The following is a 15,676-nucleotide window of genomic DNA, read 5'->3' as shown; positions in this document are numbered from 1 at the left end:
GTTAGTCATTGTTTCATATGAACTCTGCATTTTTATAAAAGGGCTTTAATTTAAATATGTTAAAATCCCAGTAAGGATTAACCAGCTGCTGCATAGTTAAAGCAGAAACATTGTAATCTCCATACATTTATTGGATAAGTGTGCAGGACTTCTATCTTTACGTAATTATCAAATAATGCACTTCAGTTTCTTTCAGTTTCAAATAAAGTTTTATTTAAATCAAAAGGAAGAACAAGACAAAAGGTTAAATCATTCAGAACATAGTATATTCATGGAATAACTATACATCGTCATAACGAATAGACAAAAAACAGTAAGATAAAAACTTACAAACGAATAAAATTCAGTGAGTAATATTGCACTTCGTTTCTAAAATGTTTCAGACCCCTTCACCTAAGTTTTTGTTAAAAAAAAAAAAAAATCTCTGAACATTTCAGTTCCTGCCTTTATTACTAGGTCAGGAGTTTAGCTTAGTTTTGACACTGGACTACTTCTGAAGCCCAAGCAAATGGACTATGGTACTGACCAAACCTGAAACAAACAAAAAAAAAAACAAAAAAAAAAAAAAAGAAAGCTTATTCTTTACCGCATAGTTTCCCGAAGATAAAAACCAAACAAAGAACTGCAAACTGCGTTTAGACAAGTTTACAACCAAGGAATTGTTTAGTCTACAACCCCGAGTTCTCTAAATGTTTCTCAGGGAGAGAGGGTGGGGGGTGCTGGGTGGGGCGCTGATCAACAGCTGCCACCCACAGATCGGGTTTTTGGGGTGGGGGGACAGGAGACTTAATAAAAGGTTGCTAGAAATACAACCTGTACAAATGCCCACAAAAACAGAGGAACACAGATAATAGTCGCCATTCTTCATCAGTGGAGATTTCTTTAACAAATCTTTTTTTCTCCCCCTCTTCCCTTTTTCGGCCCTTCTGAATAAAACGTCAAAAAAGTTCAAAGAACACAGGCGTGGACGAACACGAACGAGGACATCGGTTAGAACAGACGCTGAACGAGACGGCGAGCTCGCGCTCAGCTCTTTTATTTTCTGCAACAAGGCCACTAAGATAAGATCACTTTAACATTCTGCAGTTTGTCCATCGCCGTCACACGCGCTCTGTTGGGGTCGCCGGCAGCGCGGCCTGTAAGAGCGTGCACGCGCAAACTAGTGTTAGCTAGGTTCCAAGGAGGAAAAATAATAATAAAACAATGTAAACGTTATAAAGTTTCTAACAGTGAATAATGCTTTAACATCCCAAGCCACACTGTCTTACTGAAAGCCCCTCTATGGTTAGTACCTACTTGTTTTTAACCAGACCTTCACCACTGAATGCATCTTTTTATTGTATTTCTATATAAAAAAAAAGTGCCGCTTTGTCTTCTTTTTTTTTTATGACCGTGCCAAACCTCTGTTACAAGTGGTCTAATATATTAAATGAGTTAGAAAACCAATGTATTACTCATTTTTTCTACTACTACTTGTTCTGACCAGCCTGAGCAAGAGGTTCAGCACAGTTCCCAGCTTCATATCGGTGCTGGGTTTGCTTCTTCGACACAGAAGCAGACATTCCTCTATTTATTTATTTTTATTTTCGCATTCTGGCTTCACCGGTCTGGTAAAAAAAAAAAAAAAAAAAAAAAAAAAAAAAATTAATAAAAAAAAAAAAACAGTGAGTTGGGATGCAGTAAGCAAGTGCAGCAGGACAAAAAGGGAATGTGATTCATCTCAAAAAGCTGCCTTGCTTGTCTGCAAGTCTGTTCTCTCATTTTGGTAGTTAAAAAAAAAAATAACCAAATAATTTTGACAGTACATTGAAAAAAAAAATCCACCATTTCAACTGCTTGGCAATGAAAAAAAAAAAAAACAACAACCCCACCTGAGACAGTGCTTTTTGGGCAATAATGCAAGCCAGACTTACTCTGGCACAAGGACTCTAAGGGCTGCAGGCAGTTAGGGCTGAGTCCCTCTATAATGTATACTTATCTTGTCAGCTACATTTTGAGTGGCAAGAGCAGGACTGCAAGCACACTATAGTCCAGATCTGGAGCAACCTTGGGACAAAACAAAACAAAAAAAAAAAAATGCCCCAGAAAAGGCTGTGAGCAGATTCAAAGTACGGAGAGAGAATAACAGCTAGGCAACACAAAAGGAGGGAAGCCAGACGCGGGTCCGCCTGCAGTTAGAGGGGAAAACAAAACTGCAGGTAACCAAGTCGTCCCTGTGTACTGAGAAAACTGAAGAAAAAGACAAAAAAAAAAAAAAAAAAAAGTCTCTGCCCAAAATGAGTTCAGTGCATTTCATACTTTTCAGTCTTTTTTTGTTGTTTTTTTTTTTTTTTTTTTAAAGTCAAACGTTTTGCAGATGATAGTCTCCAAAGTTAAGCCTGCGGTCTGCTATTCTCGGTCTGGTCTTTTGAAAAACTGAATGCAAACTATTAGTGATTTGTGTAAAAAGAACCAAAAAAAAAAAAAAAAAAAAATCTCAAAAAAAACAGAGCCACCTAACTCAAGTAAAGAAGAAAATGTGCAAAACAAAAAATCCCCACGTGAGGCAAAAGGAATCAGTCTTTGCTCTGTTTTTAACCGTCGCTGCAAGCTTCAACTCATACAGACTATAATGGTTAGCAAAAACAATCGCTCCCGTCCTTCCATCATCCCATGTTTCAAGGTGATTCTGCTGAAGTCTGGACATGGGTGGTTTCCCCCCCCCCCCCATTTGTGGGAGGAGCCATGTCCTTAATGTGCCACAAAAAATACAGAAGAATGGAGGCTGAAGAGGAGCACGGCAGGCTGAGCCTTGGTGATGCCTTCTCTTCAACGTCCTCACCAGGGCTCCGCTGCTGGCCTCCACGCGGGCTGAATATTCCTCAGGAAGATGGTGAAAGCCCACACTGGAGACGTCTTTTTCCTCTCTCGGGCGCGTTCGGCGAGGCGGAACACGTTCGCCCCCGTCCAGCTCAACGTCAGGCAAAGTCCTTGTAGATCAGATCTCACAGGGTTTTGTTTTTTTTTTTCTTTTCCCCTCATCGAGAACTCAACAGTGTCAGTGCTGTCATCTGAGAAAATGTTCAAAGCTCGGCCTTTCAAGCAGGTTCCTTTAGCTGCCCCCGACTCACTCGGGGGGGTTCATTTAAAGGAACGCTCAGCGTGACGGACAGGCGTCGAGCCTGCGCTCCTCTGCACAGCTGGAGTGGTCTGGATTGGGATCGATCTGGTGACCGGAGAGAACACAAGAGAAGGAAAAAAAAAAACACGGGATTATTTAAAGAGAAGGGATGAACGATCACGTGTGAACGATCAAGATGTTCGCTCCTTACCTCAGAGTATAGAGGAGGGGGTTGGAAGCGGAACTCGTGGATGTAGGCCAAAAGAGGACCGTCCAGCTCCTCTCGGACCACGGAGGCGTACAGACGGCCTTGCCTCTGCTCGTCCGTCACGATTTCTGCATAGTTTGGAGGAGCTGCAAGGGAAAAAATAAGGGATTAGCATTTTGAAAATAACGCAGATATCAGTGTTCCTACAGCACAAGGCAAGTTAAATTGAAGACTTTTTAATGCCACTTGAAATAAAAAGTTAAGACCAACTTCACGATAAACAAGATAAACCTGGTTGTGACAACTTTACCCAAATGTTTATTTTAACATAAACCATTACTTTCTGGCTCAGTAGACATGTTAAAGATTTTGAAAAACATTCCATATAGGAAGAAAGCTAAAAAAAAAAACACACAAATTACAGATATATTTTTAACAACTACTGAACTGAATGCACAAACTTTGTTTTGTTCCCTACTAAAATAAACTATAAATCAGTGCCAACTCTTTTTCCCAGCTATGGTCCGGCCGCAACAGTTTTTATTGGTTCCGCTATCGGGACGGAACCAATAATGGTTACATTGAGCCGTTCGGTAAATTAAAAAAAATATATAATTATATAAATTATTTTACTGTTTGGTAAGGATTACAAAAATAAAATCCTATTTATGACCTAGTAACAATTTTAAGACCTAAGAAAGACTGATTTAAGACATTTTAATGCCAATTAAGGCCTTAGTTTTATATTACAGAATTCAATGCCTTTTAAGACTTTTTAAGGATCCGCAGGAACCCTGGATATGTGCAATTCAATCACATCAACAACAGAGGACCTACCTTCAGGCCTCTCTGGCAGACCCATGCTCAGCCAGCTCATGCTGCACTGGCTGCTGACACTTGAGGTGCGGGAGCCGAACGGATGGAGGGGAATGGTTCCAATGACCAGGGGCAGGTTCAGAGACAGGTTTATCGCCCCCGGGATGTCCACGTATACCTGAAACACAACAGAAATTTAGAACGATCAAAGGTAAAATAAACAAATCCATTCTGTCTTTTTTTTTGTTTTAAGGATGGACCTAAGCTATAGGACAGGCGATGCCTTGCCATGAGATTTTAGATATGGGTCAGTGTCTGCCGATCAGCTGCTTAAGCTGGCGTGATGACTGCTAGAAGGGCAACGAGCTCATAAGCACCCTGAGGACCAGGTGCTGCTACCAGTTTTTCTGGGCTAATGCTCTTAGTGCCATGTAGAGATAACGCCCCGGTACGGTCCAAGGCTCAGAGCTGGCTATTGCAATCTGGACAAATACCGTCCTACTAGGAAATATTGATCCCGCACTGACAACGGTTCTGAAAATAGGCGGCGACGAGATTAACGTTACGTAAGCAGAGACCCCTTGTGTTTGCGAGGCCTGTCCTTTCTGCTCATTTGAGCTGCCGTTCAGGAAGAGGTGCGCCAGAGTGCCTGCCTGCGCTCACCATGAGAGAGTACTCCACTCGGATGATGCTGCAGTCCAGGATGGAGGGCGAGACGGGGGGAATCTTCAGCATCTTGCCGTTCCAGGTCTCCGTTTTGCCGGAGGACAGAGACTCTCCCCGCAGGTTGGCGACCAGCTGCTTGACCTCCTTCATCTTCCCTTTGGCATAGAAGGTCTGGGTCTGGTAGATGGCCGCCTTTGGCACCACCATGCGGGACGAGCAGTTCTCAATCTCTGCGAAGATTTGAATCGACTCTCCTATGTGATAAAAAAAAAAAACAAGAGAGGAGGGAGTTAAGTTGGTTTTCCTCCAAGCATAAAAGTAGATTTGTGTGTAATCAGGGCGTAAATACATTAATACCATGCTATGCTCACCTGGGGTGTATCCCTTCCTTTCAATTTTGGCACTTAGGGAAATAGGACCTGAGGTGCAGAACCAACAGCAAAGTGTCTTGTCTGCAGTGCCAGCCTGTGGTGACTGAAAGGGGGGGAAAAAAACACATTGTTTATACTTTGTTCTCAGTTTTTTGGCTCCACAAGCATTAAAATGCATCGTAACTTTGTTGTATAATTAAGAAATTTTAAAAAAAGCACTCATTTTAAATTATATTCTGCTTTGTGAAAATAACTCTGGGTCATTTCAGAGGAACCTACCAACAATAATGGAGTGTTGATGTCAATGTGCTCAAAGACTGTAAATTCCTTCTTGGTCTTCATTGGCAGGAGCCATGGCCTGTGCAGCTCTGCCTTTACCCAGTAGCGCACACTGCCATGCTTTCCTTCGAAAGAGGTAGCCAGAGGTCTGCAGGAGAGAGCCAAGAAAAACAGAGAGGAAGAAAAAAAAAAGATGTGATAACCACCAAAAGCAAACATTCAGCTAAGAACGGTCCAAACCAACACATCATCATCACTGGGCCGCATGCGATACTGGACCACTTACGTCTGTGGAAGCTCGAGGCTGAACGCGTACTCATGCCTTCCTGCATGGATGGTGGTGAGTCCTTCCTCCGAGTTGTCATCGTCTGAAAAACAAGGAGGACAATATTCCAAACACATGTATACCATACCTGGACAAAATGCTCTACGAAGGCATCTGAAAGTCATATCAAAAAAAAAAAAAAAAAAAGAAAAGAAAAAAAAAAAAAAAGAAGAAAAAAAAAAACACAGGGTGGGGGAGACAAAAAGAGAATAAACGTATTTTATAATTAAATCTGTCTTTAAAAAAAAATAATGTATTGAGAAACAGCAAAGATATAAAAAAGGAGACTAAACGAGCTGGCTGATTGGAGAGAAGGCTGATTGTGTATAATAGTGATTTTTTTTTGTACGAATGAAGAGCAACATAGCACAGATATAATTAAAAGGGCTCTACGGATTTTTTATTTCAAAGATCCCTACTTTTTCCTGGCTCAGTTTTCATTTTATCTTCATACATCCTGGACGTTTGAGTACGGATCATTGAAGTTGCAACCGCTTGTTGTGCCAGTCTGATTTTATATTGGGTTATGTTTAGAAAAAATCATAAAACAACAGGAGGAACGACTCCCTAATTAGAAGTGTCACCGGAGCCATAAAGTCCGGCTCGGATCATTTTAGGTCGAATCTTACAATGGAAACTATGCCAAAACTGTCAAAACGTGCTTGTCAATATTTACTAATGGCAGGTGATCAGATTTCTTTTTATCATGGCTCTTAATGCCATGACCCAAATCCACACAAAAAAATAACATTTTAATTTGTGAACACAGGCTGCAGAAATACATATTTTACTATCCAGCTACATTTCTATTGTAAGTGCAGGTTTTTGTAAATAAAAAATAAATAAAAAAGGTTGTCACGTCAATGCAAATCAACATAAATGTCACTGGATGTTTAAAAATGTATTGTTTGTCTCTTTGGATGTACAATATAATACAACCAGAAAGCAGTTTGCTTACCTGTTTTTTTGTTTTTTTTTACTCATTTTAAAAAGAAGAAAACGCCAACAAAAGGTTTTCATAACCGGGTAAAAGCGCAACTTTTAATACAAATAATTATTTTATTTTTTTAAAAGGGTAGAAAGCTAGCTGTATCTGCCAGCTCAGCACATCCCCCCCTAGCAGCAGCAGTGTGGTAAACAAGTGCGGATCTGTCAGTCAAACGGCAGCCTCCAACAGGAGGAGACCGGCCTAAACCGGTGCGAGCAGCTTCTCAACAGCAGCGCAGGGCTTTATTCTCTGCGCGGCGCTGCAGTCTCCGCTACCGCAACCTACAACCCACAACTACCAGCCATTAGCTACACCGTTCTGTCATTTTAACCACTTTTATTTTTACACGGAACGCCTTTAAGATGCTTTTAATTCATTCTAAGCTTTACTTTCGTGGATTACTCTCCGCTGGCTAAAGCCACTTGGGACTGCTTCAGACATTTAAATTATCTACAAAGCATAAAAAAGACATAAAGTGTAATTAAATAAAATAGACAATGTAAAGAAATATGCTATACGTAAAATCCCGGAGAAGTTAGGTGAAAACGCAACCGCACGGGTGACGTTCTGCAGGTGTTTTCCTCACTAACAAAAAAAAAGTTGCTGAGTCGTCTGTCACTCTGCAAAAACCATGATGTCATCGACCACACATCAGCCTCTCCACCAATCACGAGCGAGCAAGGGAGGGGACTGAGCCCTTGCCCCGCCCATTCTCAATCCAGTTTTCTGAACAGGATTGAACCGCTTTGAACAATAGGGGGAAACTTCCGAGGATGTTAACCGACGAAATATTATAAATAAAAACCTAACATTTATCATGTTAAGATGCCAATGTGTTCCACTGTGGCTGATATCCTATTTTTTTTCGCATTTACATTAGAAAGGTATCAAACAAAGACAGATGCTCAAGCTGTCATTCATTCTGACACCTTGACTACAAACAGGCAAGGGAGGAAGGAGACAATGTCAGAGCGTAAAAAGACTAAAGTATGTCTAACTGTAGACGATGGACGCTACAAAATTACAGTCTTTCGGGTAATTAGTTCATTTAAATTCTGTTGCCCGAGGTCCCCAAAAAAAAAAAAAAAAAAAAACAAGCGAGAAGAGCGCGACTGTTTCTAACCCCAAACTTTATCCGGAAACGCCAACTGAAACTTACCTCTTTCGTGTCCAATTAAAATGTCCTTGTGATTTAGGTATTCCACTTCTTCCGTGTAGTTCTGGGTGTAGGCAGTGTTGGATCCGGCGTTTCTCGACTCGGTCCAGCGAACTTTTGCGAACCCCTTCGCGTGGATCTTCAGAGACTTGACGCGGATTTCCCCGGTGACTTCGATGATCACCCTCCCTGAGACGCAGTCCCCGCTGGAGAACACGGGGACGTTGCTGTCATTGAAACAGTCGTAGCTTACGATGAAGCTCTTCACCTTTCCTAGCACCATGGTGGAAAAGAGACCTCGAGCTCTCAAACAGAGAAAGTCTATGAGAAAAATCTCATTAAAAAAAAGGTGGTTGCAGATTGCAGACACTGATCAGTATCTCTGCCCTGCAAAAAGCAGCAGGCACGATCAGTGGCCTCTTTTTGAGCAGTTCATTGAGCTTTGTGAAGGCTGACTAACAGCAGTGGATGCTGTTATCATCGGCCTGCCTTCCTTGACGGTCTCCAGTCACAGACAAGGAAACCCCCGAAGCTCAGCTCATTTTAAGCGACAGGCTGGGTGGAAAAACAACCTTCTGCGCATGCGCCGAGCTCTGCTCCCCCTCCCTCCCTCCTTGCTGCTGCCTTCTGGAACAAGGCAAGCTGCAGAAGAGTCAGTGTGGCACGGCTCTCACATTCAGAAAAACAAGTATGGTTAAACACCCGAAACGCTCGATAACAAACCAAACAAATAAAAAACGCGTTGATTGCCATAATTTCAAGGAAGAGGCTTTACAAATCAATCGTATAAGCGGATATGAGTCAGTCAATAAAATGTGTTTTTAAATGTGCTTATGTTTGCAGCCAGAAGGAACATTGTGCAATGTGTAATCCTTTCTCTGAGAAAGAATATGGTGACATTCTGCTTCTTCCGACTGGACTCGGCATATAATGCAGCACCGTGCTTTGTATGATTCTCTAACATTCTTACAGGGTGGACGTTTGCCATACAATGGCAGGCATACTAGTATAATAGCATCAGTACAATGTAAGGATACGATGCGTTCAGCATTTCATAAAGCTGTCCATTGGATAAGCTTCAAAAATAGCCATCATCACCTGCTTCTCGGGATCTATATGTGCAAGACTACAGCTCTGTGTGTTCACTTTAACGCGATGGTTTTCACATATATCTGTCTATCCCAGCACTCCTAAATCAACAGTGCATCATGCAATTGTGCAGGATGCCAGCAGGGAAACTCATGCAACATTGTTGGAATGAATACAGATCCAGGATTTAAGAAGCTGGAGGCACGTCATTTTTAAATGTCGGCTCTATTCCTTTAGAATAGATGGATATGAAGTAGTCTTCTTTGCACGTACTGCTCCTATTGTGTTGAGCTGTTTTCCAGAAAAACAACTCCAGGGGCTCAAAACGCCACCCCGTGGCCACCGGTGTTTCTGGCGTGAGCTGCAGGACCACCTGTTGAATCCCGCAGAAGCCAAAGCTCCTGCTTTTCCTCAGAGAAGTAATGATGTCACATGAATGTTTTCATTTCTGATTGTGAATCTCAGTGGAAGTAACACTCATCCTCAGTGGAGGATCTTGAACCACACGTTTTCCACGCTTTATATTAAACAAATTTAGAGTTGCTTATATTATAGGACAGGTTTGACCAGGATCTATTTTTTGTCAATTGCAACGCAATTCCAGAGCCGAGTTTTTTTTTCTTCCTTTTACAAAACTCAAATTATGTTTTAAGAAATGTTTAAGTTCAGGGCAGGATAATCTGATCCAAGTTTGTTAAATTGCTTTAAACTGAAGATGAAGTAATCACAGTAACTGAAAACCAGCATAATAATCTTTAGTTTATTACTAAGTCAGAAGCTATGACTGAGATGCCTTCTTCAGCATCAGTGCTCAGCTCTGGTCCAAGGCCATATTTTCTTGCTATGTTTACACTGGGAATGACACAAGCCACATCCAGTCCCCTTCCAGTGGACAAGTAAGTTTTTTTGTTTTATCTGTTTGTGCCGCTCAATGACACGAGAGCCCCCTGGGTAGGGAGCAATGTCATCTAAAGCCATCGCCACTCATTGTAAAAATTAGCAGTTTTGACTATTATTGTGTCTTGTGGGTATGACAGTTACTATGGAAAAACCTTGCCTCTTTATATATATATATATATATATATATATATATATATATATATATATATATATATATATATATATATATATATATATATATATATATTTTATCAAAACACATTAAGAATCAGATTTGATGCTACCTATTCCAACTTGAAGGATCACACTTCCATGAATTCACGTGTTACTGTTTCATTTAGTAGTTTCATATCATAATTGAGTATGAAATTGCTCACAATCATACTAACAGACACATTTTAAAAGTAATGCAACAAAACACACTGGTGATGGCTTTGACACTGCAGAGGCTGCTCAGCAACACTGTGGAAGGTTTTAATACGTAGATAAACACTGCCCTCTAGCGTCTCCTTTTGGTATTGCGTAAAAAAAAGGTTTGATTGAATTGGCTTGCGCTGGTTATTTTTAATGATGAAGGCGATGATTGGTGTTTAGATGATATATATTTTTTCCTTTCATTTCACATTGTTTTTACATTCAAGTAGCGCTCCAGAAAAAGTTCACTTAAAAAAAAACACTCTTATTTTGACAGTTTCACCCGGCTGTGCTTCCCCTCGCTTGTCTGGGTCCACAAGGAAGGCGTTTGCACCGCTATACGGATTAAATTAAATAGTTTTTGCTGAATGTTTTGTTTCACCAAAGAAAATTGAGTGTTTTATAGGATTTTGATAGAAGTTGTAAATATGCTTTTGTTGGCTTTGCTTTTCTTCATCCAAAACTATGGTGGAAGTGGCCGAAATGTTGCCAGACCAAACATTGTTATGGTGATGAGTGATGCATTTGTAAGTAGGATTTATTCACACACATTTATTGTATGAAATTATAATATTTCTGCTCGGCATATAAAACACTGACATTCTGTTTTTATATCTGAAAAGGTTTTTTTCCTTTAAAACTTTGTATTCGTGTGTGTGTGTGTGTGTGTGTGTGTGTGTGTGTGTGTGTGTGTGTGTGTGTGTGTGTGTGTGTGTGTGTGTGTATTTAAGGATGGCCGATTATCCTTCGATACAGGCAGCAAAGTTGTGCAGCTCCCATACATAAATTACCTCAGCGAGCTGGGCTCCACATTCCTTAACGCTTACACAAACTCACCCATCTGCTGCCCCTCAAGAGCAGGTAGCTTTGGTGAAAAAAAAAAAATCCCTTGAAAATGTGTTCCTACAAGAAAAGTACATATCTGACTTCATTTCCTGACCTTTTTTTCCACAGCAATGTGGAGCGGTCAGTTTGTTCACCTCACTCAGTCGTGGAACAACTACAAGTGCTTGGATGCAAACTCAACCACATGGATGGATCTGCTGGAGAGGAACGGCTATCGCACAAAGATGCTGGGCAAGCTGGATTATACCTCAGGGAGCCACTCGGTCAGGTGGGTGCTTTCAGAGATGGTAAGCCTGTCTGTGAGGCTAACCCTGACTCTCAGGAAAATGTATCATGGTTGCTGTTCTTTTTTTCTATGCATGTACTGCAGTAATCGCGTCGAGGCTTGGACACGGGATGTTCAGTTCCTCCTTCGCCAGGAAGGCCGGCCTGTGTCTCAACTTGTTGGCAACATGTCAACCATAAGGATCATGGAAATAGACTGGGAAAACACAGATAAAGCCACTCAGTGGATCCGCCAAACAGCAGCGCTTTCAAACGAGCCTTTTGCTCTTTATCTTGGCCTCAATCTGCCTCATCCCTATAAAACTGAATCTCTGGGGCCTACGGCTGGAGGATCCACCTTCCGCAGTTCACCATACTGGCTCAAAAAGGCACCTTTTTTTTCCTGTTATCAATTTTTTTACAGCCCTCAGCCCTAAATATTTTGCACGCTTTACCAAATTGTTCTCTTTTCGACATTAACAGGTGTCTTCTGAGCATGTCTCTATTCCTAAATGGTTGCCTATGGCTGCCATGCACCCTGTAGACCTCTACTCCACCTTCACCAAGAACTGCAGCAGCGAGTTCACTGAGGAGGAAATTAAACACATCCGGACTTTCTACTATGCCATGTGTGCGGAGGCAGACGCCATGCTGGGTTAGTTGAGAGTGAGACCTTGCTAGAAGCTGGTGGAATACAGTTTTGAGGGGAGAATCATCGATCACACTTTTCCTGACCAATAACAATTTCCTGTTTTCTTCAAGGCCTGAATTGCCGATTTATATATCTGATTCGTTGTAGTGCTTTTAAGAGACTGTTACGAGCATATTTAACAGGAAAATTTGATCCAAGAGTTATTCATTAAAGCATGTAAAGGTACATTTAAAATAATTACAATATTATAAATAAGTTCAAGATTTTTTTGTTTATCATTTCAGAAAGTGGAACTAGTATATTATAAATTTAGCATGGAGTGAAATATTTCAAGCCTTTATTTCTTGTAATTTTGATTATTATGGCTCAAATGTAACAAAAACTAATAATAATCATCTTTATTGTCATTGCAACATACATTACAACAAAATTTGTTCTCTGCATTTAACCCATCCCCTTGGGGAACAGTGGGCTTCTACTGTGCATCAGCTGCTGCTTAGAGATTCTGATCACCACAGCATGTTCTTTAGGCCTGGATGATATGGACAAAAAGCATATTGATAAAATAGAAATCGTATTGATCAATATCGATAATTATGAAATTATTCAAAATATATATTTTAAGTGCAGCCCTGGCCATTTTATGCTGTTGCTTAGTGACCTATTGTTTAAATAAAGAACACTGAATTCAAACACAACCCTTTATGCAACCAACTTTTAACCAAACGGTAAGTCTTAAAAAAGAAAAAAAAGAACATGTGCTCTCTGAACTCTTTGAAGCTTGGTGACGGAGCGTTCCTGGGTCTGGTTTGTGATTGTTTGGGAGGATGTAATGACTGTAGTATTAACCTACATGATAGGCTAGAATGCAAACAGAAGGAAAACTGTTCTTCTATTGAACTTTTTATTGACCCCCCTTTTTTTATCGAACCACACGTCTATCGATCGATATATATATATTGTTACAAAATTATCCGCCAGCCCTAATGTTTTTTCCCCCTCTTTGTCTCTTCAGGTCAGGTGATTTCAGCTCTGAGGGAGACTGGCCTGCTGGACAACACTGCTGTGATCTTCACCGCCGACCACGGGGAGCTAGCCATGGAGCACCGGCAGTTTTATAAGATGTCAATGTTTGAAGGCAGTTCTCATGTCCCGCTGCTCATCATGGGGCCCGGGGTGAAGTCCGGCCTGCAGGTCCACCAGCTTGTGTCGTTGGTTGATCTCTATCCTACTGTGCTTGGTAAGCCGGGGGGTGTTAGATAATAGAAAATATACATTTCAGGATTAGAACTAGATCGTGTTTTTGTTTTGCAGAAATTGCTGGTGTTTCGGCTGTCGGCAATTTTAGTGGGCACTCCATCCTGCCATTGATATCCAAATCCAGGAATTTTTCCAAGACCAAACACCCAGAGTGGGTGTTGAGCGAATATCATGGCTGCAATGCCAATGCCTCTACATACATGCTTAGGGTTGGACACTGGAAATACATCGCCTACGCCGATGGATTGAGTGTTCCCCCGCAACTCTTCAGTGAGTCTTGGGCCATGGAAACTTTTTCACTTCTCATAAATATCTTTACAGATAGACGGCATGAGTGCCAGTATGAAATTCATCTTCTGTACCCTTTCATTTTGCAGATGTCACAGTGGACAAGGATGAGCTGCACAATGTGGTTCTCAAATTCCCAGATGTCCAGGCTCAACTCGACAAGCTGCTGCGTACCATCGTGGATTATCCAAAAGTCTCCTCAGCCGTCCGTCTCTACAATAAGAAAGCGTTTGCTGCGTGGCGGGATAGTCTGGGGAGTAACTACACGGAGGTCATCGCTAACCTCAGGTGGCATGTGGACTGGCAAAAGGATATCCTAGCCAATGAGAAAGCAATTGACACATGGCTGCATGGCTCATCAAGAACGTCTAATGGCTGAAGTGATAGCTAACGTTTTAAAGCCTCGATAGTACGTTATTTAACTTTTTGTACTTTTATTCATACATTTCTAAGAGTAATTGTTTGATTTTATTTCTCATGTACACCGACCAAACGTAATTATGGCCTTGTGGTTATGCTGAGTGGTCTGTGGCTATGTAGCCCATGTATTCTGACACCTTCCTATGACCAGTTGTTAATTTGTCAACAATTCGAGCTCAACCACAAAGGTCAGTCAGGGAGAATGAACCCCCATCATCAATGAGCTTTGGCCACAGATGACCCTTGAGATCTCACTGAGGATCTTAAAAACACATTTTTAAAAGATTTGAGAGCTTTAAAAATTTTATTTATTGAGATTTTAATAACTGTTCACTAGTTATGGTGATATTTAAATATAAATAGTTGCCTTGGGTTTTGTTCATTTTGTAAAAACAGGCCTTCACATATATGCATACAGGTTTTTTTTGTTACAATATTTTTTTTTTCTTCTATTTCACAATCATCTTTGTGTTGTTCGATCATGCAAATTATATAACATATTAATAATTGTAAAATTAAAAAATGTAAGATATTTTTTATAAAAATTGGAAGGATGAATACCTTCGCAAGGCACTTTATTTCCTGCTACTTATTTATTAAACAAGATGAATAATGTTTAAATGCCAAATTCTCCGGCATGGTCAGTATAACTGGGCTGCACAGTGATGCAGTGGGTAGCGCTGGTGCCTTGCAGCAAGAAGGTGCCCTAGGTTTTTCTGCATAGAGTTTGCATGTTCTCCCCATGCGTGGGTTGTCTCCAGGTACTCAGGTTTCCTCCCACAGTCCAAAAACATGACCGTTAGGTTGAGTGGCCTCTCTAAATTCTCCTTAGGTGTGAGTGTGTGCTGGAATGGTTTTGTCCCTGTGTTGCCCTGCGATGGACTGGCGATCTGTCCAGTGTGTACCCCGCCTCTCCCCCATTGTCAGCTGCAGATAGGCACCAGCACCCCTCGCGACCCCAACAGGGATAAGCGTGTTGGAAAATGGATGGATGGTCAATATAACTGTTGTCATGTGAGCGAATTAAACTAAGTGTGCTTAATGCACTTAATGCAATGACCTCCTGACCACAAAATCCTGAACATTGACTTGTCCTCCCAGAACGTGTTACACGGACATGAATTTAAAACAAACAAACACAAAAAGCTCTTATTAATAACAATACAATATTTAAATGTTATATACGTATAGATGTGTCAGATGTAAGCCATTATGCTTTATCTTTAAACAAGATCTCTATCTGCTAAATCTTTCATTGGACAACATTGAAAACCCACCAAATCTTTCTGATCACCTCCCCTTGGAGCCCATTGCTGCTTTAACTTCTTACTGCTCATTAGTTGTTGTTTTTTTGTACTGTTCTCTCTCTCCCCCCTTTTTATTTTGAACAGTGAATGCACGTTTTAAATTTAGTTTTACCTAATTTATATGGTTATTTTTTTTTAACTTTTAGGGGGCATGACTGTTGTAATGTTATTTTGTATTTGTTGCTGTTTTAAAAATGTCACTTTTCTTGTTGTAAAAGAGAACCGTCAGTTTTATCTGAACGTTAATTAAACCTGGATATTTACTTCATGTCTTTGAGACTAACCGTTTCCAGTTGGGCTGATTTTATAAAGCGAAATCGTTTTATT

The 15,676-nt window shown here is 40.8% G+C and overlaps 2 protein-coding genes across 3 annotated transcripts; one reads left to right on the top strand and one right to left on the bottom strand.

The window, feature by feature from the left end:
• Positions 1-408: 408 nt before the first annotated feature.
• On the bottom strand, positions 409-8,436 carry arrdc3a (arrestin domain containing 3a). The gene is made up of 8 exons (XM_012863300.3): positions 7,913-8,436; positions 5,727-5,808; positions 5,441-5,588; positions 5,162-5,264; positions 4,788-5,044; positions 4,146-4,302; positions 3,312-3,454; positions 409-3,205 (listed from the first exon to the last, which is right to left on the bottom strand). The coding sequence occupies exons 1-8, from the start codon at positions 8,190-8,192 to the stop codon at positions 3,137-3,139; spliced, it is 1,239 nt and encodes a 412-aa protein (XP_012718754.1). The 5' UTR covers positions 8,193-8,436; the 3' UTR covers positions 409-3,136.
• A 2,017-nt stretch (positions 8,437-10,453) lies between these two features.
• Positions 10,454-14,887, top strand: arsk (arylsulfatase family, member K). Of its 2 annotated transcripts, none has more exons than XM_012863246.3 (8): positions 10,454-10,839; positions 11,044-11,173; positions 11,267-11,426; positions 11,529-11,811; positions 11,906-12,077; positions 13,090-13,314; positions 13,389-13,604; positions 13,712-14,887. In XM_012863246.3, the coding sequence occupies exons 1-8, from the start codon at positions 10,741-10,743 to the stop codon at positions 13,999-14,001; spliced, it is 1,575 nt and encodes a 524-aa protein (XP_012718700.2). In that variant the 5' UTR covers positions 10,454-10,740; the 3' UTR covers positions 14,002-14,887. The 2 variants fall into 2 exon arrangements, with proteins under 2 accessions (XP_012718700.2, XP_036000325.1); XM_036144432.1 differs by having other exon boundaries at positions 10,763-10,839; positions 11,069-11,173.
• The last annotated feature ends 789 nt before the right edge of the window (positions 14,888-15,676 follow it).

The sequence above is a fragment of the Fundulus heteroclitus genome, chromosome 12 (assembly GCF_011125445.2).
Source record: "Fundulus heteroclitus isolate FHET01 chromosome 12, MU-UCD_Fhet_4.1, whole genome shotgun sequence".
Taxonomy (NCBI): domain Eukaryota; kingdom Metazoa; phylum Chordata; class Actinopteri; order Cyprinodontiformes; family Fundulidae; genus Fundulus; species Fundulus heteroclitus.
This window is presented reverse-complemented; position numbering and strand designations above follow the sequence as displayed.

Bases quoted from the DNA above. Each gene is read 5' to 3' on its own strand.
- arrdc3a (XM_012863300.3), bottom strand. From the start codon at position 8,192: ATGGTGCTAGGAAAGGTGAAGAGCTTCATCGTAAGCTACGACTGTTTC. The intron at 5,265-5,440 runs GTAGGTTCCTCT...CCCCCCTTTCAG, and splicing joins TCAACACTCCATTATTGTTG to TCACCACAGGCTGGCACTGC. The intron at 4,303-4,787 runs GTGAGCGCAGGC...GTTGTGTTTCAG, and splicing joins GAGTGGAGTACTCTCTCATG to GTATACGTGGACATCCCGGG.
- arsk (XM_012863246.3), top strand. From the start codon at position 10,741: ATGCTTTTGTTGGCTTTGCTTTTCTTCATCCAAAACTATGGTGGAAGT. The intron at 13,315-13,388 runs GTAAGCCGGGGG...TTTGTTTTGCAG, and splicing joins TCTCTATCCTACTGTGCTTG to AAATTGCTGGTGTTTCGGCT. The intron at 13,605-13,711 runs GTGAGTCTTGGG...TTCATTTTGCAG, and splicing joins TGTTCCCCCGCAACTCTTCA to ATGTCACAGTGGACAAGGAT.